The following is a 21127-nucleotide window of genomic DNA, read 5'->3' on the forward strand; positions in this document are numbered from 1 at the left end:
ACAGTGATCACTGACTGTTTTTTAGGTGCTTGTTCAGATTAAATAGAACAAATTACAAAGCATTAATGTACAAAGAGTGGATGTTTTAATCCAGTACAGTTGTTATCATTATCATTTGTCACATCCTGTTTATGACAGTTGAAATATATAACATTCATATAAGAAATAAAATTGTCTCCTGTAAAATGTATGTGGAGTTAAATAGGCCTATACTACTGTACTTTAATGTCAGTTATGAGGGTGGTACTTCAAGAGCCACATATTTTATGAGGTGGTACTCATTGAGAAAAGTTTGAGAACCATTGCTTTAAGCAAAGCCACTTTAAATGGAACTGAACAGAAGCTGAACTTACATGCAGTGGTATTTGCCTGGATATAGAACTTACAACATTGTCTATATATACATATACACACACACACACACACACACACACATATATATCTATCCATCCTTCCATCCGCTTATCCTTTTCAGGGTCGCGGGGGGCGCTGGAGCCTATCCCAGCTGTCATAGGGCGAGAGGCAGGGTACACCCTGGACAGGTCGCCAGTCTGTCGCAGGGCTAACACACAGGGACAGACAACCATTCGCACTCACATCCATTCGCACATTCACACCTAGTGACAATTTGTATTATCCAATTAACCTATCCCCACAAGCTGCATGTCTTCAGCACAGACAGACAGACAGACAGACCAATTTAATATTTAAAAATTGATGCAGGATTTTAATGAATCAATATCGAGTTACTCATGCTCAAATCGATTTTGGTTGGTGAATTGGTAAATTGTCCAGATATCTGGCAGACTAAATCAGAACTCAAATTCAGACTCCTCCTCTACAAACAAGAATTCCTGACATAAAGCCAGATGGTCTATCCTTCAAGCTCAGGTCCTCTACCAGAGGCCCAGGCACTTGAGGGTCCTGCGAAGTTTCTTAGCTGTTCGTGGGACTGCGCTTCTCTGATGTTCGTGGGATCTGCTGGAGCCACTCACCTAGTTTGGGAGTCACTGCACCAAGTGCTCCGATTACCACTGGGACCACTGTTACCTTCACACTCCAGATCTTCTTGAGCTCTTCTCTGAGCCCTTAGTATGTCTCCAGCTTCTCGTGTTCCTTCATCCTGATGTTGCTGTCATTCAGTATCGCTACATCTATCACTGTTGCCATCTTCCTCTGCTTGTCTTTCACTACTATATCTGGTTGGTTAGCCATCACCATTTTATCCGTCTGTATCTGGAAGTCAATTTTAACCGCCCTAGGGGGCGTATCCCAGTTTGACCTTGGGATTTCCAGGCCATACTCAGCACAGATATTTCTGTATACTATGGCGTTCCATGTTAGAGATGGCACGATACCACTTTTTTATGTCCGATACCGATATCATAAATTTGGATATCTGCCGATACCGATATGAATCCGATATAGTGCGTTTTTTAATCAATAAAACGTTTTTTTTAATATCTTGCTGCATTTTGTATAAGTTTATACTCAAGTTTAAATAAATAACAACACTAAAGCTATTCTGTTATACCTGTATGTAAAAAATACAACAAAATATTTCATAGTTCAGCAACACTGATCAATCTAATAAACTTAAACCTACTCCATCCTCCCTATTCTGGTATTTTAAAGAGTACTTAGCAGAAATATCAAGCAACCTAACTAATAGGGTTGCAAACTCCCAGCAAAAAAAAAAAAAAAAATAGGGAACCACCCTCCAGCTCATGATGCTTAATCGATGTAATCAAATTTAATTTGATGCAGGGGGAAAAATGCACAGAAAGAAATTATTTTTCAAGAATAATTAAATAGATTCAACATCTTTCTTCAACAGAATTGCAGACTGCACAGATGGTTCCCAAAGGAAAAAGTACTATAGCTTACTAGGGTATATTAGACTTAACAGTTACTATATACAGTAATGGACTTCTATATATTTTACATCAGATTAAAACTTTGGGTGTAAAGTCAGATAATTATTTATTAAAAGCTAGACATTTTAAATGAGAATAAGAAAGAAAAGTATGTCTTTGTGCCCCCTTTTCCCTGTTCATGCCCTATCGGCCCCCCTGGCTAAACTTTGTAGATCCGCCCCTGCACAGTTACCAGCCGTCAGCTGCGTAGAAAAGGATCCTGGTGTAGAAAGTAATATTAAATAAATTCTAACAACAGCTTATCAAGCTTAAACGTGCTGCTGTTGTTCAGCCGCTGGTTTCCTCTTTCTGGTGAGAAGTGGGCCAAAAACAAAGAAGAGAGATAGACTCTCGACAGAAAAGCCGATCAGCTGATCATTAAGCAGTTTCACGATTGAAGTAGCAGCAAGAGAGAGAGAGAGAGGCAGTTGCTCCATATATCTGTTGTTAAGCTTAACGTGGGAATGCTTTACAAACACTCAGAGATGAACTTACACACTTGCTTTACTTCTCTCTGGGAAAACGTCCTCGGAGATGAAATGCTGGTTTGCTAGCAAGGCTACAAATACGCACAGCGGCTCTATCACGTGACGCATACTGCTGCGACGTGCTACGGTTATGAGCCGAGTTACGCCGTGTAGTAAGCTTTGTGAGGTGCTTTTTTGATATTTAATGGATCGGATTACATTTTTTATTTCTCGCCGATATCCGATCCAGTAATTTGGGTCAGTATCGGACCGATACCGATACGTAATATCGGATCGGTCCATCTCTATTCCATGTATGCCCTGCCTGCTAATATCTTGCACTCTGCTGTTATGCGTTGGATTGTCTCAGGGGCATCTTTACACAGCCTCTATGGATCTTGTGTTCAAAGCTTGTTTCTGTGCTGACATGATTAATGGCAGGACTACAGGTTGAACGACTGACTGAGCAGCAGCCTGAATGGCTGAGTGTAGTGATGGTTGTGGTGGAAGAGAAGCAGGTGGTAGTGTGGATGATGGAGTTAAGGGCGACTGAGTGACAGACCGAACTGATGACTGAAGTGATGGTAGAGGTGAAAATGGAGCTTGTGGTGGGGTAGATGACTAAGGTGCGGGGGACACAGGAGACAGAGCTAGCGGGGACACACGAGACGGAGTTACAGATTGAACTGAGGGAAACTGGGTAACAAACTGAACTAGTGGTAGTAAAGGCCGTTTAGTTAGAAGGCTGGACTGTGCACTGGGGAGAAGGCTGAATGACTGAATGAGGAGCATCCTGAGCAGCTGAGTGTAGTGATGGTTGTGGGAGTGGATGTAGGACAGCTGGTGGTGTAGGTTCCCCTGAGCCTGCAATGCGGATGAAGGGTGCAGGCACCTGCTGGACACCAGTCGCTCCCACCTCCCACCCGAGGAGCTGATACGGGTACAGGGACCAGCAGAGCCTCAGCCGACCCGGAAACCGGAACAGGGACCAGCTGGGTGCCAGCCCCCCTCACCTGGGGAACTGAGGCAGGTGCAGGGGAGTGCTGGGCTACAGCTATCCCTAGAGCACAAGGGCCCTGGGAGGCGGGCCTAGAAAGAACAGTCTGCAAGAGATTAATTCCCTGCCCTGAGTGAGCGGATGAGAAACAGCACTCTGACTTCGTAGATTTAAGTGTGCTAAAGCTGTAGCTTACAGGCACTAAAGCACCACCTTCAGGGTTTACAACCTCTAGAGAAGTGTGATCAGCTGATGCACCAACAGTCTTTGAGCTTCTTTCTTCAGAACTAACCATGCTTATAATGTCAGAGGAGGGGTTAATAGCCAATGTAAACATAGTCCCGTGCACCGGAAAGGCAGATGAAACAACGTCTTTTACCTCCAGATCGCTGGAAATAGTCTCGTTGTAGCAGCTGCTGTTGCGCTACTGAGAGCCCCGTCTGCTGCTGCTGTGGCGTGGAATCCCGGGAACAGACGCGGTCTGCCAGTTCACGAGCTTGTAACGCCTCCTTGGCTCAGCTGAGTTCATCAATAAAGCCCTCATAGCAGGTGAGCTGGCGAAGGAAAGGGTTTCCCTCGACTATTGCCTTTATGGCATTAAGTCCGACAGAAATTGTCCGAGGCGTGGGTTATTTGCCTCGTCAGACTGTGTACACGGAGAATGTCTTACTCACGGGCGGAGCCTGCTGGGTCCATTTCGTGGTTGCGTCGTTCTGTCAGGCGGCGGCTGTGTGAAAGCAAGAGAGGACTGTTAAGGGTTCAAATATTGAGGAGGAGAGTAAAAACAACCATTGTCCAGAAGAGCTTGGTCAAACAATTGATTTTAATGACCACACGTGGAGAGATGTACACTGCAAAACATCAGCTCTAGATCTCCACCCAAAAAGACACTTCAGATTGCTTTTGATTCATCAGGGTTAACGCCCCCTCATGCGTCATCAGATACAATACATGCATACGTCAAATCAAAACCACAATGACTTTTAGCACAGTTTGAGAAGAACATTGTCTCCGTCTCCACGGCAGGTGCTTCCTGTCAGCCTTCTGACTCTCGCTTCTCCAAAACCTCAGGCCATGCTCTGCAACAAACTAGCAATTCTGCACGCACAAAAATGCAGTTGCAAGCAAATATATCTGAACTTTCACCTAGAACATAAGCCTACCTACAGTGCGTGCAGGTGTGTGTGTGTCTCGACTTCCCACGAACTTTGTCTTATGAGAAGAGAGGCCAATTCTCATGTGCATAATAACCTAACTGAAACTATATCTGTAATATGTTGAATAAATGTTTTAATCAAGAACCTCTACTAAAAGCTTAATCAAAAAATATAAAAGTATAAAAGACAATAATGAATAACCTGGTTATTCAAATAACCTCATCCAGACAGCTCCTCAAAGTAACTTTCACTTTCACAAACACGCTCTGCAAAAGCCTGCACTTCCTGTCTACTTTAGCACAGAGTGTACTCAGAGTTAGGCTTTTCTTTCATAATGCAACAGAATCAGCACATACACATTTAAGATTATAACAAGCCTTCAAAAGCATTTAAGATTATTGATTTAACTCAACAGTTTAACGTGGTTATAACTGCACCTGTAATAAGGGCTAATTGGGTACCAATATGTTTAAACATCTGAATGCAATATCAATACTGCAGATTGTATTATTAATGCAATGGTAATGATGATTATGAACCATAGCAGTAAAATATTTCTCTAATCTCCACACTCCCTCTTTTGACCCTTTTTTCCTAAAAAGAGGGTCACTACACTTTATTTGTGTCATCGCTCTGACCCTCTCTAGCCGTCCTCTGGCTCAGCAAATCAGACAACAAGCTCATGTCATATAAGTGGTCCAGTAACACTCCATGCGTGAGGTTAGTCACACCAATGTATCAGTGAGCCTAAAGCTGGTCAGAGGCTAGAGAGAATGAGAGTGCGAGCTGAGCTCAATCAGCACTCCTCCCTCACCACTGGACTCACTGACACTGGTGAGATACCCCTTACACTTGTCAATCTCCACTGGTCTGTCCTTTTTCTGGGCCCCTCTCTTGTGGCTCCGTTAAGTCACGGGCCTCCAGGATCCTCACCCCCTGTGGTCGCCGAGACCTCCTGTAAAGGGAACAAAACACCTTTGCCTACACCTCCCTAACTTATCATGTTTGGGACTCTTTAATCAAAAGCATGATCCTAATTATGTTTGACTTATTAACTATTATTTATACATATTCTTCAACGTTACTCATCTCAGTAATCATTATTTTAACACTCTTAAAGCACTGCTTTCACGACCCTGCATATGTTTCCTGTTGCTCGCTCTATTCTTCCTTATGTGATCATCAAAACTGTCGCTGCTGCAAGTGCCTCCACTCTGACCTAAAAGTCACCTTTCACAATAGGTCACAAGCAAATCATTATAAACGCCTATTCTACTGACAACCATTTTAATCAATTAAGTTTAAGCATATAAGCAATTACTCATGCGTAAATTTCATCATAGCTAAACGCTGCCTAGAAACAACTCCTGTGTGTTAACACTACTTCATTTTAAAACTCACATTTCCTGTGTCATAACCTGTTGTTGATACAGCATCTTTATTTCATTATCTCCTCTATAAACTTTAGTTGACTTCTACAGTAGCCTCTTTTGTTAATGGCCCGAATTATATCAACAAGTTTCTCCTCTTTTAGCATTAACAACACATAAGACACCTGTGGATCTGCATGTGTTATTTCGGTACTTTACACGTCACACAGTTTCATTACAAGCAAAATTTCATTTCAGTTCCTCTTTTCTATCACTTGTTGCTAGGCCAGCTCAGATTCCGTTATAAGCTAAATGAATTTCAGGCCTTTGGCATGACAGGTTTATGGATTCTATGTGTTTGTAAGCATGTGCGGCCTTCTATGCTCTAAGTCTCTTACACAATAGGTTGTTTGGCGCGAATGTCCAGACAAAGCTTTTGACCTTCAATTAATAGACTGAGCCACAACTCTTTAATAAGCACCAAAATGCAATGTGTATAAAAAATCATTTCTACGTATAAGCTCTCTATCCTAAAAATAAATCTATGTAATATCTGTATGTGTAAGCCTACATTATAACCACTTCTTCTAGAAATCAAAAAGAAATCAAACATTTTCTACTCCTACAACCTTCACTAGTTTCCCCAAAGCATATCTTTTTGTCAAAGCGTCCCACAATTTCCCTTTAAGTTTTGTACACAGCTTCTTATGAACACCGGCATTTTATCTTCTAACCAGGATTCAGTCCATCTTAAAATTAAAAAAGGTATCCTTTAACTTAAACATGAAAATAACAATTTCTGCCTCAGTTTTTCCATATCTAAATTATCAAAAACTCCAAAAGTCATAAAATGATCCTAAAACCTATTTCAAATTAAACCTTAACTCCCTCTCTTTGACACATCTCATGTGTCAAACTCAGAATGCTTCACCCAAGCTTAGGAAATTAAAAGAAAAAAGTTAGTCATATCATCTCTCAAAACACCTTAACAATCCTCCTCTCAGGTATATCTGCTCCGGCCCTGCAAACCTGTGTTTAAGGAATGAAATCAAGTTAACCATCATGTCACATCTTTTCGAACTCCTGCCTCTATCCAGAACCTGCATCCTTGGAACTTCCTAAAAACAAAACCTAAACTTCACATTTCATACTCAGTTTTCCCCACTTATGATCTAATCTATGTTATAAAAAAAAAAAAAAAAATGCACGGCTCAAGACACGCGGGGATAAACTCAAAAGGCAGGTCTTTATTAATAGGAACATAAGAAGTCATACAAAACTATACTGGGAGGAACTAAAGCTGAGGCACTGGGAAGACACGAAGTAATGCACACAACCTAGAGGGACAACGCAACATGGAACAAAGGGATACTCTGACATAAATACACAGAAGGTAATGAGGGAAGTGGGAACACACAGGGAACACAGCTGAGGACAATTACTCATGACAGAGCAGGGAGGACACGAAACTGAAAATACTGACACCAAGATGTGGACCTTAAACACAACACAGAGTACACAGAGAGGAGCACAGAGAGAGGCAGAGAACAAGAAGGAATACATGAGGATATGAGGAGAACACAGAACACAAAGGGTGGGAACACGGTACCAGAACAAACACCACAATATAAGCACGGACACAGCGGGAATCCAAATACCAAACCAAACAATCCTATGAACATGAAGAAAAAAATACAAAACCACAGGAAAACTAAGAACACTGGGTCAAAATGACCCAGGACCATGACAAAAACCAGATAAAACAATTGATAGAAAAGCAGAGAACAGACTTGAGCAAGAACCACGCATGGCTGGGTCAGCAATAGATAGAGTCGGGGGTCTCAAACTACCAACCTTGTCCACAAAATAATTAAGAACAGGTACAGCCCGCTAAACAACAGGATTAAAAAGAACAATGTCACATAAAATAGGCATATGGTCAGAAAACACAACATCCTCGACGAGTACGTTATGGACAGATAAACCATGTGATAAAACCAAGTCCAGTGTGTGACCACGTTCTTGAGTGGCACCTTTAGCAGACTAAACGAAATTAAAAGAGTTCACTAAGTCCAGAAAGTCCTTAGCCAGGGGCTTCCCCAGGCAGCAGACGTGTATATTAAAATCACCAAGCAAAAGGATCTGGTCATACCGTGATGCACAGTCAGCAAGAAACTCTGAAAACTCGGATAAAAACTCCTTATTATATTTTGGGGGCCGATAAACAATCACACACAACAGTAAAGACGAGTGGCCCAGTTTGTACAAACAGAGTTCAAAACTGATATGATGGGGATAGCTGCTTAAAGTCAAGATGTGCCTTAAAAACAACAGCTAGTCCTCCTCCGCAACCAGAAACTCTCGGAACACTAAAGAAGGCACAGCCAGCCAGCAATAATTCAGAAAAGGCACTTAACTCACCGGGTGGAATCCAAGTTTCAGCCAAGCAAAGAAAATCCAGCGCATGGGAAGTGAGAAATTCCTTCAAAATGAATGTCTTATTTGCCACCGGCCATCTGGCATTAATTAAACGCAACCTGAGAGGAATTGGCTTGGGAGCTTCCGAGGCGGTAACAACCAGATCCACAGGTCAGAGGTTTGTTCGGTCCACTCCACGCCAACGCAGATGTCGGAGAGGAGGGGATTTTGCAGAACCCTTCTCGAGAGATCCCACAAGAGGAACCAAGCAGGAGTCCACCGGGTCCAAAGCATGCAACAGCACCAAGAGTTGCAGGCAGGATTGACAAATGGAGCGAAACTCATGAGGAAAACAAGAAATCCTTAGTCTCAGTTTGACGAGGCGACCTCCACGGTTACCCCGTCTCCTGCGTCGCTTCCGCACATCCAGTGGCAGTGGTAAGGAACGCCAGTGTGGTGGTGTTACTTCCAAATCAGGAGGCAGAAAGCCTTGGTTGTCATTTCCAAACCAAAATAAAGCTTGGCTAGATAAGCCTATTTCCAATAATGTCTGGCGATCATAAAACAATGTAGGGCTGACATGTTGCACAAAATTGACTAAAAGCAATAAAATAAAACTAATAAAAGAGAGCGATAGACGGCATGCCAAACACACAGGTGCCATCTTGGCCACCTGACCTAAACCTAATTGAGATGGAGAGCAGAGTGAAGGCAAACGTGTTTATTTATTTATTTGCATGCAATGCAAATAAATAAATAAACATGTTCAGTATAATATATCTATTTTTTTGTAATATTGTTTAATTTATATAGCAAATGTAACACAGTAAGGGGAATCGTTGAAAAGAGTATATCAATGGGCCAATAGGCTCGACTATAGGAGCACAGGGGTGTGTTTAAATGAGACACAGAGACAAGAATGTAACTCAAAAGAACCAGCCAACTTTAGTGAAATAAACCATAAGGTTGACAAGCACAGGTTAAAGACACTTTACAATGGTAGAAAGGAAGCTTACAAAAATTAAAAGAAAAGTAAAACACCTAAACTACTAAAGCAATGACTTGGCCAAGTGTTACTTTTGGTTTTCAGTGTCCGGGTTTCAATGTTTGGGTGCACCCTAGTAATATGACTCCTTAACTCTTATAGAAACAGTTACACAAATCCAATGTACATTCAAATGAAAATCTCACACTCTTTTCACATGGGGAGAATGTTCTACACAACAGCTCATTATTTAAAGTCCCAAATAAAAAATGTCCAAGGGGTAGTGTCCAAAAAAATCCCAGGGTGTGAAAGAAAATAGGGGTGAGAGAATGTCAGTCAGTGGTCTTATGTATAACCAGCTGTGCGTGAAAGTGTGAGTGATACAGTCCTACCACACCGCAAGGTGCAGCAGACCATCAAGTGGAAAAGAAGTGAATCTCAGTCTCTCTAAGTCCAGGTGGGAAGGCTCGCCATCTATTTCACGGAGGAATCCACCTCAGGAACAATTCAGCATACAAAAAAAAAACCCTGACCTGTCAACAGACAGGGTCAGAAGAGCCATTCAAATATTAATTATGCTGTTTTAGCTATAATTCACAACTTAGGATTTTGTTGAAATCACATTCAACATCAATTTGCAATTAAAATACTCAAATTTGCAAAAATAAAACATCTCTTTTACACAAACTATGCATTAAACCAAGTAAAGTCAGTGCATATACGACAGTTATTAATCAAACAATTCAGATAAATTCAGTTTCTCAATGATAAAATGCAAAACAGACTTAACTGACACATACAATATGTGCTCACCGATCTCAGTCCATCATGGCCGAAGACAATGGTATGGTGTCTCTAGGTCGGACAATGCGGGGCTCTAAATAACGTAACAGGACATGTTGTTTTTCTCTTTAATAACTGTAATACGACGTGAAGGAAAATAAACATAAGTTGCGCTTCAAGTGTTACCTTACTTCTGGAAGCAGACTGAGATGAACTTTCAGGCAGTTGATAACAACTAGAGCTAATGAAGGCTAACAGTTTAGCTCCACGCGGTACTTTCTAAAGTCACCAGAAAACTGCAGCATTTGCCTGTTTACTCACTGTGGCTTCTTTTAACATGAAAGGTAGCTGATAACCAGCGAACTTATGTGCAGCACAATGGGTTGCAACTTATATCTAATACTTTTTCCGGCTCAAAGGCTTCAGTCTCTCTTTTCTCCTACAGCGGCAGGCTGCTCTCCCATTGGTCAAAGCATACTGGGACCTGTGCATTTCGATTGGTTGGGCAGGCTGTCCATCTCTCCTCATATCAGTCCTTAAAGTGGTACCCTCATTGTATGTGGGTTACAAACAACATGTATGTGGAGTGACAGTCACCTTCAAGGGAGGCAGACACCTGGTATTTGACATGGGTTTGTATGAAACTAAGAAAAGTTACAAGAACAACATTTATTATTTATACATGATTTTTCATTCTTTAAACAACTCGTAGTCATGATCACAGTAAGCATGTATAACAATGGCTGAGTATATGAAAATACAGATCGAACCTACTTTGAGACACATACCCAGTAGTGATGGGATTTCCGGCTCTTTTTAGAGATCCGGCTCTTTCGGCTCGGCTCACTAAAAAGAGCCGGCTCTTTCGGCTCCGAACCGACTCTTCAGGTTGTTTTGTTGCTTTAATTATTTAATCATTAACAATAATATAAAATTATGCAGAAAAGGAATTACTAATGTAAAAAAAGTGGTTTTATTTATATATGTTTATATATGGCCCTTAGAGACAAAGCACGTACAAACTCTAAAGCATATACAAACTCCAAAAAGCACGTACAAACTCCAAAACACATTTCTAGCATGAACTGAACTTCCAAAACAGAGCTACCCAAATCAATTAAATTACACAATTGAAAGCATGTGTGTATTGTTTGTGTATTTATAGACAAGCACTCATATTTATTCAAATAATTAAAAAAAAAATCATTTACCTGTTACTACCACACACCAAATCCGGTTGTTGATACTTCCTGGCTTGTGTAGCCACTAGGTAACAAAAGCTCAACACTGCGCCCTAGCATCCTGTAGCACTTCTGTTGGCTTTTGTACTTGATTCTGAGTTTGTACGTGCTTCTTAGTTTTTACGTGTTTTGGAGTTTGTACGTGCTTCTGAGTTTTTACGTGTTTTGGAGTTTGTACATGCTTCGGGGTTTGTAAGTGCGTCTGAGTTTTTACGTGTTTTGGAGTTTTTACGCGTTTTGGAGTTTTTACGTGTTTTGGAGTTTGTACGTGCTTTGTCTCTAAGGGCCACCATAAATATACTTTATTTATTCACTCCACATAAAATGTAATAAATAAATCATATAATACAAAGAACAACTATTTACATTTTAAACTTTTAACTATTTAAAATTTCAGCTTTTTCCTTTTAAACAAATTTAACGTGAAACAACACAAAACATTACAAACCACAACACAATTAAATATAAATTAAAATATTAAAACAAAAAGAAGATGCACATTCTCTGTCATATGGGCCTGCATGATTTCTGAATCCTTTATCATCTGCAACTGAAAATAGTGGATGATTACTATACCTTTCTAATGTGACGTTGTTGTCCCTCGCTCTCTTTCTCTCTGGCTCTGATCCTGTGCTACTGCGAGTGTAACTAACGCCCCTCCCCCCTCTGCCCAGCGCAAAATACAGGCCGCCCGTGCGAGTTTAGCGGAAAAAAGGGCGAGAGAGAGGGTGAGAGAAAGAAAAAAAAACCTCACGGCTCCCAATAAGGAGCCGGCTCGCGTCGTTCACTTCAAAGACCCGGCTCTAAGAGCCATTTCGTTCGCGAACGACCCATCACTAATACCCAGTGTTAGGGAGTAACGGAATACATGTACCGCCGTTACGTATTTAAAATACAAAATATGAGTAACTGTATTCCGTTACAGTTACCGTTTAAAAAGGTGGTATTTTAAATACAGTTACTTTGTGGAAATAAATGGATTACTTTCCTGTTTCATATCGCAGGTCAGGATTGTTTGGGTTTTGTTTGACAGCTACGTTCTGTTGTTCCAGGCGGCAGCGTTACGGTTGCCATGGTTACATGGCGACGCTCTCTTTGCGACTGTGTGTTTCCTGGGTGAGAGAGCACCTTTTTTTGTTGTTGTTGTTGTGCTAAGCTAAAAGGTAGAGTGTTACAGACATAGCCCTAAAGAATGTAGCCTCATGGGCAGTGTAGTCCGTGCTGCAGGGAGAATGGACTGCCATACCCGTTATGTGTCTGTGAGTGCGAGGAGGGAGAAAAGGGAGAGTGGAAAAGTATCATTGAGCAGAAACTGGAGCTGGAAGCATGTAAATATAATAATAATGTATAGGAATTTCTTTCACTTAGGTGTTAATCACGTTATTGTAATGCCTCGGTGCCACTGGATTTTAACATGTCTGACACTCATACTTAAGACAAATGGTAGGGGGTGTAGTAAGGATGTTGGGGGAAACAGGAACTCCAGAGGACCAGTCTTTTGTCTCTTCGAGGACTCTGGGAAGTAGCGAGGGAGTGTGAACCTTAAGGTGTGAAACAGGTGTGTACTGCCTTTGTTCCTGGAGAAGGTATTTAACTGAGAGCCATGCTAGACTCAGTGAGACTCTGCTGACCCTGCCCCGTGGTCATGCAGGGACTTCATCAAGCTTGGTTGTATGTTGTCTTTGTGTGCTTGGATTTAAGAATGTTAGCTACCGCTCACCGCTCGTCTGCAGGCTTTATTTAAGTGGAAAACTTCCACAACAAAATGGCGACAAGAATGGGATGGTCCGTGTGGTCGCTGAACAACGGTTCCGTGGATGGGCTGATCACCCCTGAGGAAAAAGGTACCTTTGTCCTACCAGCTGTTGAAGCGAAGGAAATGGAGGAGTCACGGAGCCGTGTGTTTCAGTCACCACCGAGATCATTGATTTTGAGGGGACCTCTGCAGATGGGTGAGTTGTAGCTAACTTGTATACAGTCATGGAGAGTTTTTTGTCTGGCCGAGGGGGGGAACGCTGGCCGACCCCGGAGTTCGAGTCTCCGGGAGGAAAACCTGGTGGTTTGAGGCCCCAGGCTTGTGTTGGGTACGGTCCATCACAAGGACATTGGCTCGAGCGCGCTGTTGGGGAGAAGCCGGCCCAGACCTGTGTTCGGTCCAAGTACGTCACAGGGACAGCGGTTCGGGTACACTGTCGGAATCCATTTCTGCGTACTATAGTGCACGGAGTGGCGGTGTTCGTTCCTTGGTCCGTAGAAGGCAAGGACCTCACGGGGGACGCTTCGTGTAGTAAAATGGGACCTAGATCCAGTAGATCGGCAGACGTTACACCGGGCGGCCAGAGACAAAACTCAGTACGTGACTGTATGGTAAGAATTGAGTAAATGTGTGGTGTGTAAGATTGCAGAGAATGGTTGTGTGGGAAACGTTGATGTGTGTGTAAAAACAGTGAAAAATGGGGTTACAAAATGTTGAAAATGGGGAACATTTAAGTGGAAAACTTCCACAACAATAACCACTGCAGCCAAGAAGAGTGCATGACGAGCCCAGTTGTAAGTAAGCTATTAAGACTCGACTGTACACCGGAGCAGCTTTTAAACGCCTCTCTCTGTCTCTCGCTAGCAAACTTGACCCAGACAACAAAGTAAAGCTAGTTTTCAGCTATGAGCCCCACACCGAACCGATGTATTAGCCAGAGGTCCCTTTACTACGGTTCGGAGCCGCGGACCTTCAGTAATAGTAATAAATCACATTCATGTAGTTGTAAACAGCATGATAATATATTAAATAATCCAAAATATTCAGAATACGTTACTCTCATTGAGTAACGTAACGGAATACGTTACAGAATACATTTTGGGGCATGTATTCTGTAATCTGTAGTGGAATACATTTTAAAAGTAAGCTTCCCAAAACTGCACATACCTATGCTTTAAGGTAAGTCCTTGGTAGAATATGTTTCCAATTTTTCATGTATTTTATGTTATATATATATTTTTAATCCCCCCCCCCCCCCCCCCAACAAAACCCCCCAAAACAACACAACAAAACAACAAGAAGCAAAAAAAGGAGTACAACTTAAATGTGACAGCAATAACATAAAGTTAGGCAAGACTGAGCCTGAAAAAGTCAAAGTTCCAGTAAGTGAAGGTAAGGTGTCTATGAAGTGTCCGGTCTGTGATCTTCCCCACTTTTCTCAGGCACCACTTCTTGTAGACGTCCTGGAGGGGGGGAAGCTCACCTCCAATTATCCGTTCAAAACACCGCACCACTCTCTGAAGAGCTTTGCGGTTGAAGGTCCTGAGGATGCGGGGGCTCATGCCAAATCTCTTCAGTCTCCTGAGAAAGAAGAGGTGCTGCTGCGCATTCTTCACTGTTTTGTTCATGTGAACAGACCATGTGAGATCCTCTGCCAGATGTGCACCTAGGAAATGGAAGCTGCTCACTCTCTGCACAGCAACACCGTTGATGGTGATGATGGTTGAAGATGGGTGGAAACACTCCAGCCAGCTCGACCTCAAGCATGACTTGAGGACACAGCCAGGATTCACATCCAGACCAGTAGCTTTGCGTGCATTCACCTTTTTGAAGCACTTCCACACATCCTCCTCAGCACTGACGTCATCCACAATGCATACATTGTCTGGTCTCCTGGTGTAGCAATAGCAATAAAGTGTGTTAAAGACACACCTTAAAAAACACTGTAGTGCTGGTAAAGAACAAGAAAATTAAAAACCGAGACAAAAATCAGTTTTGCACAAATTTTATTCTTGTTGGGATTTTTCCCCTTAAATCTTCTCCTTAAATTGTGTAAGTGTTCAAAACATTTAATCAATATCTTTTAAACTAGTTGATAACTAGTCAAATAGTTATGGCAACAACTAGGAAATTCTGAATTATTACATGACTTCCCATGATGTTTTCAGAATAGAGAAATATAGTAAGTGAGGTCGTCTGGTTGGGTCCGTGACAAAATGTTCTGTTGTATGCACAGCACTGTTGTGAAAAAGGGAGTCACCTGGTATTTGACAAGGGTGTATATGAAACTAAGAAAAGTTACAAGAATAACATTTATTATTTGAACATAAATTTTCATTCGTTAAACAACTGTCAGTCATATGATCACTGTAAGCATATACAATAATGGCTCAGTTTGCAGCACAGTTGGTTGCAACTTACATCTAATACTTTTTCCAGCTCAAACGCTTCAGTCTCTCTTTTCTCCTGCCAGCACGGGACTACCTCCACACATAGCAGCGAACACAGAGCAGTGGGTGGGACATACAGCAGCAGGCTGCTCTCCCATTGGTCAAAGCATACTGGGACCTGTGCATTTCGATTGGTTAGGCAGGCTGTCCATCTCTCCTCATATCAGTCCTTAAAGTGGTACCCTCATTGTATGTGGGTTACAAACAACATGTATGTGGAGTGACAGTCACCTTCAAGGGAGGCAGACACCTGGTATTTGACATGGGTTTGTATGAAACTAAGCAAAGTTACAAGAACAACATTTATTATTTGAACATGATTTTTCATTCTTTAAACAACTCGTAGTCATGATCACAGTAAGCATATATAACAATGGCTGAGTATATGATAATGCAGATCGAACCTACTTTGAGACACATACCTATGCTTAAAGGTAAGTCCTGGTAGAATATCTTTCCAGTTTTTCATGTATTTTATATTATATATATATTTTTTTTTAATCCCCCCCAACAACCCCCCCCCCCCCCCAAAACAAAACAACAATAACAACAAAAAGCAAAAAAAGCAGTACAACTTAAATGTGACAGCAACAACATAAAGTTAGGCAAGACTGAGCCTGAAAAAGTCAAAGTTCCAGTAAGTGAAGGTAAGGTGTCTATGAAGTGTCCGGTCCGTGATCTTCCCCACTTTTCTCAGGCACCACTTCTTGTAGATGTCCTGGAGGGGGGGAAGCTCACCTCCAATTATCCGTTCAGAACACCGCATCACTCTCTGAAGAGCTTTGCGGTTGAAGGTCCTGAGGATGCGGGGGCTCATGCCAAATCTCTTCAGTCTCCTGAGAAAGAAGAGGTGCTGCTGCGCATTCTTCACTGTTTTGTTCATGCGAACAGACCATGTGAGATCCTCTGCCAGATGTACACCTAGGAAATGGAAGCTGCTCACTCTCTCCACAGCAACACCGTTGATGGCGATGATGGTTGAAGATGGGTGGAAACACTCCAGCCAGCTCGACCTCAAGCATGACTTGAGGACACAGCCAGGATTCACATCCAGACCAGTAGCTTTGCGTGCATTCACCTTTTTGAAGCACTTCCACACATCCTCCTCAGCACTGACGTCATCCACAATGCATACATTGTGTAGCAATAGCAATAAAGTGTGTTAAAGACACACCTTAAAAAACACTGTAGTGCTGGTAAAGAACAAGAAAATTAAAAACCGAGACAAAAATCAGTTTTGCACATATTTTATTCTTGTTGGGATTTTTTCCCCTTAAATCTTCTCCTTAAATTGTGTAAGTGTTCAAAACATTTAATCAATATCTTTTAAACTAGTTTATAACTAGTCAAATAGTTATGGCAACAACTAGGAAATTCTGAATTATTACATGACATCCCATGATGTTTTCAGAATAGAGAAATACAGCACTGTTATGAAAAAGGGAGTCACCTGGTATTTGACAAGGGTGTATACGAAACTAAGCAAAGTTACAAGAATAACGTTTATTATTTGAACATGATTTTTCATTCTTTAAACAACTCTTAGTCACATGACCACTGTAAGCATATATAATAATGGCTCAGTTTGTGAAAATGCAGATTGAACCTTCTATGAGACTCCTACCTACAACTGAAGGTAATTCCTTGGTAGAATAGGATGATATCAGTTTTTCCATGTATATTATAAAATATATCTATATAGATATAAATATATAGCTATATATTACCAGAAGAAAAAAAAGAAAAAAAAACCAAAGGGAAAAAAAAATAACTTAAATGTGACAGTAATGTCATTAATAACCTTCAATTGTCAAATAATTATATTTTTGGAAATATTCTACCTTATCAAGGCTTAATTACTGTTATAATTTAAAAATTGACAATTGTATTTAAAAAAATACTCTAGAAGGAATTGCAAATTGCAAACCATTAACAAAAATTGTACATCTGTCAAATCCTCTACTCCAGATTAAATGTGATAATGTTTTCTTTTGTCTATAGGATGTTGACTACGGCTGGAATATTTGTGTTGTTGTCTATTCTAGGAAAGCTGAGTGGAAATTTGGGTGAGATTAAAAAATGTATCTAAGAAATATAATAAGTAAAAGTGAATTCATTGCAACTCTAGGACTTGGTTAATTCAACACAAGAAAAGATATTAAAAGTAAATAACTGGTTTGAAGAATTCATATTTAATTATATATTTTAATTAGATCAGTGAAAAAGTGTTTTAAAAAAGATTATAGGAAAAATGCAATTAAAGAAGCTGACTGTAGATATTTTTATGAAATTACTTACACCACTGTTAATTACATTTGGTAATTCTGTGCATCTTTCTATCTTTTAAATATTAAGGTGAAAATGTTGCCAGACTTGGACAAGTGGCTCAGTCTTCAACGTATGGGAATGTCAAACCCGAAAATGCCATTGATGGGAATCGTGCCAGCAACTTCAATCAGGGATCCTGTGCCCATACAAACAACAACTTGAATCCATGGTGGAGACTTGACCTTTTGAAGACATATAAAATCAACACTGTGACTATCACCAACAGACAAGACTGTTGCCCTGAGAGGATCAATGGAGCTGAGATCCGCATTGGAAATTCACTTAATGACAATGGCAATGCGAATCCCAGGTAAATGAGCTATTTATCTTATACTTGATTCAAATTTTGTCATAACCGTCATATATGTGGCAATCATTAATTATGTTTATAAAAGATTTCTACTTCTACCTCTGTTTTTTTAGAGTTAAGTTCATCAGGCAATAAAGAGCAGCACCTTGATTATCTAAAATTGACATTTATACAAACTTTTACTTTAGATTAATCTTATGTTACCTGTTAATCTGTTTCCTTGTCATTTGTTTTCAGATGTGCTGTAATCTCATCTATCGCTGCTGGGGCATCACAAACCTTTGCATGCAATGGAATGGAAGGTCGCTACATAAACATCGTTATTCCTGGGAGAACAGAATACCTGACACTTTGTGAGGTGGAAGTTGATGGTACACTTTCAGGTAAATCTTGTTCAATTCTTCTCGTGTGTTCTTGGTTAAATGGACACATAATGGGTTTTTGGAGTACTTCTTATCATATTATTGCTAATTTTTACAACTTTTCAGAGACTAATGTTGCCAGACTTGGACAAGTGGCTCAGTCTTCAACGTATGGGAATGCCAAACCCGAAAATGCCATTGATGGGAATCGTGCCAGCAACTTCAATCAGGGATCCTGTGCCTGTACAAGCAACAACTTGAATCCATGGTGGAGACTTGACCTTTTGAAGACATATAAAATCAACTCTGTGACTATCACCAACAGACAAGACTGTTGCCCTGAGAGGATCAATGGAGCTGAGATCCGCATTGGAAATTCACTTAATGACAATGGCAATGCGAATCCCAGGTAAATGAGCTATTTATCTTATACTTGATTCAAATTTTGTCATAACCGTCATATATGTGGCAATCATTAATTATGTTTATAAAAAATTCTACTTCTACCTCTGTTTTTTTAGAGTTAAGTTCATCAGGCAATAAAGAGCAGCACCTTAATTATCTAAAATTGACATTTATACAACCTTTTACTTTAGATTAATCTTATGTTACTTGTAAATCTTTTTTCTTGTCATTTGTTTTCAGATGTGCTGTAATCTCATCTATCGCTGCTGGGGCATCACAAACCTTTGCATGCAATGGAACTGAAGGTCGCTACATAAACATCGTTATTCCTGGGAGAACAGAATACCTGACACTTTGTGAGGTGGAAGTTGATGGTACACTTTCAGGTAAATCTTGTCCAATTCTTCTTGTGTGTTCCACGTTTAATGAATACATAATGGGTTTTTGGAGTTCTTCGTATCATATTATTGCTAATATTTTTAACTTTTCAGAGACTAATGTTGCCAGACTTGGACAAGTGAGTCAGTCTTCAACGTATGGGAATGTCAAACCCGAAAATGCCATTGATGGGAATCGTGCCAGCAACTTCAACCAGGGATCCTGTGCCCATACAAACAACAACTTGAATCCATGGTGGAGACTTGACCTTTTGAAGACATATAAAATCAACTCTGTGACTATCACCAACAGACAAGACTGTTGCCCTGAGAGGATCAATGGAGCTGAGATCCGCATTGGAAATTCACTTAATGACAATGGCAATGCGAATCCCAGGTAAATGAGCTATTTATCTTATACTTGATTCAAATTTTGTCATAACCGTCACATATGTGGCAATCATTAAATATGTTTGCAAAAGGATTCTACTTCTATCTTTGTTTTTTTAGAGTTAAGTTCATCAGGCAATAAAGAGCAGCACCTTGATTATCTAAAATTGACATTTAAACAAACTTTACTTTCGATTAACTTTATGTTACTTGTAAATCTTTTTTCTTGTCATTTGTTTTCAGATGTGCTGTAATCTCATCTATCGCTGCTGGGGCATCACAAACCTTTGCATGCAATGGAATGGAAGGTCGCTACATAAACATCGTTATTCCTGGGAGAACAGAATACCTGACACTTTGTGAGGTGGAAGTTGATGGTACACTTTCAGGTAAATCTTGTCCAATTCTTCTCGTGTGTTCTGGGTTAAATGGACACATAATGGTTTTTGGAGTTCTTCGTATCATATTATTGCTAATATTTTTAACTTTTCAGAGACTAATGTTGCCAGACTTGGACAAGTGAGTCAGTCTTCAACGTATGGGAATGCCAAACCCGAAAATGCCATTGATGGGAATCGTGCCAGCAACTTCAACCAGGGATCCTGTGCCTGTACAAACAACAACTTGAATCCATGGTGGAGACTTGACCTTTTGAAGACATATAAAATCAACTCTGTGACTATCACCAACAGACAAGACTGTTGCCCTGAGAGGATCAATGGAGCTGAGCTCCGCATTGGAAATTCACTTAATGACAATGGCAATGTGAATCCCAGGTAAATGAACTATTTATCGTTGAAACTTTTTCAAAACAGTCATATATGTGGCAATCATTAATTATGTTCATAAAAAATTCTACTTCTACCTCCTTTTTTAGAGTTAAGTCCACCATACAATTTCGAGCAACATCTTAACTTTCTGAGAGGGACATTTATACAAATTTTTGTTTTACATTAATCTTATGTTACTTGTAAATCCTTTTTCTTGTCATTTGTTTTCAGATGTGCTGTAATCTCATCTATTGCTGCTGGGGCATCACAAACCTTTGCATGCAATGGAATGGAAGGTCGCTACATAAACATCGTTATTCCTGGGAGAACAGAATACCTGACACTTTGTGAGGTTGAAGTTGATGGTACACAACTCGATTCTTACAATGAATCTGAGTGTAGCTGGGTCTAAATAAAATCATTTAGTCTTGTAGTATTCCTTAAGTTTTAAAGTAGGTGTGTGACAATAAGGGTCATTTAGTTCAAGTTTTTTGCAACTTTTTAGTGACTCTTTTTTATACCCCCTACTGTTCACGACCCACTGCAGGGAAATTCTATTTTGATCATTCACTTTTTACTGAATGCTTCCATTCATATATTACCTCATAAATAAATTTTGCCTTTATCTGATGTATCACATGTAAT

At 40.5% G+C, this 21127-nt stretch overlaps 1 protein-coding gene across 1 annotated transcript; it reads left to right on the top strand.

Annotated features, from left to right (window-relative positions):
- Nucleotides 1–18415: 18415 nt before the first annotated feature.
- LOC148100446 (uncharacterized) lies at nucleotides 18416–20894 on the top strand. Its single transcript, XM_087847903.1, has 6 exons — nucleotides 18416–18561; nucleotides 18667–18949; nucleotides 19186–19719; nucleotides 19956–20101; nucleotides 20206–20488; nucleotides 20714–20894. Exons 1-6 carry the CDS (start codon nucleotides 18474–18476, stop codon nucleotides 20892–20894), a joined length of 1515 nt encoding a protein of 504 aa, XP_087704029.1. The 5' UTR covers nucleotides 18416–18473.
- The last annotated feature ends 233 nt before the right edge of the window (nucleotides 20895–21127 follow it).

This window comes from Neolamprologus brichardi, chromosome 11 (assembly GCF_056152115.1).
Source record: "Neolamprologus brichardi isolate AB-2024 chromosome 11, ASM5615211v1, whole genome shotgun sequence".
Lineage (NCBI taxonomy): Eukaryota > Metazoa > Chordata > Actinopteri > Cichliformes > Cichlidae > Neolamprologus > Neolamprologus brichardi.

Coding starts and splice junctions, on each gene's coding strand:
- LOC148100446 (XM_087847903.1), top strand. CDS start 18,474: ATGGAAGGTCGCTACATAAACATCGTTATTCCTGGGAGAACAGAATAC. Junction 18,950..19,185: donor AATGGCAATGCGAATCCCAG/GTAAATGAGCTA, acceptor ATTTGTTTTCAG/ATGTGCTGTAATCTCATCTA. Junction 20,102..20,205: donor AGTTGATGGTACACTTTCAG/GTAAATCTTGTC, acceptor TTAACTTTTCAG/AGACTAATGTTGCCAGACTT.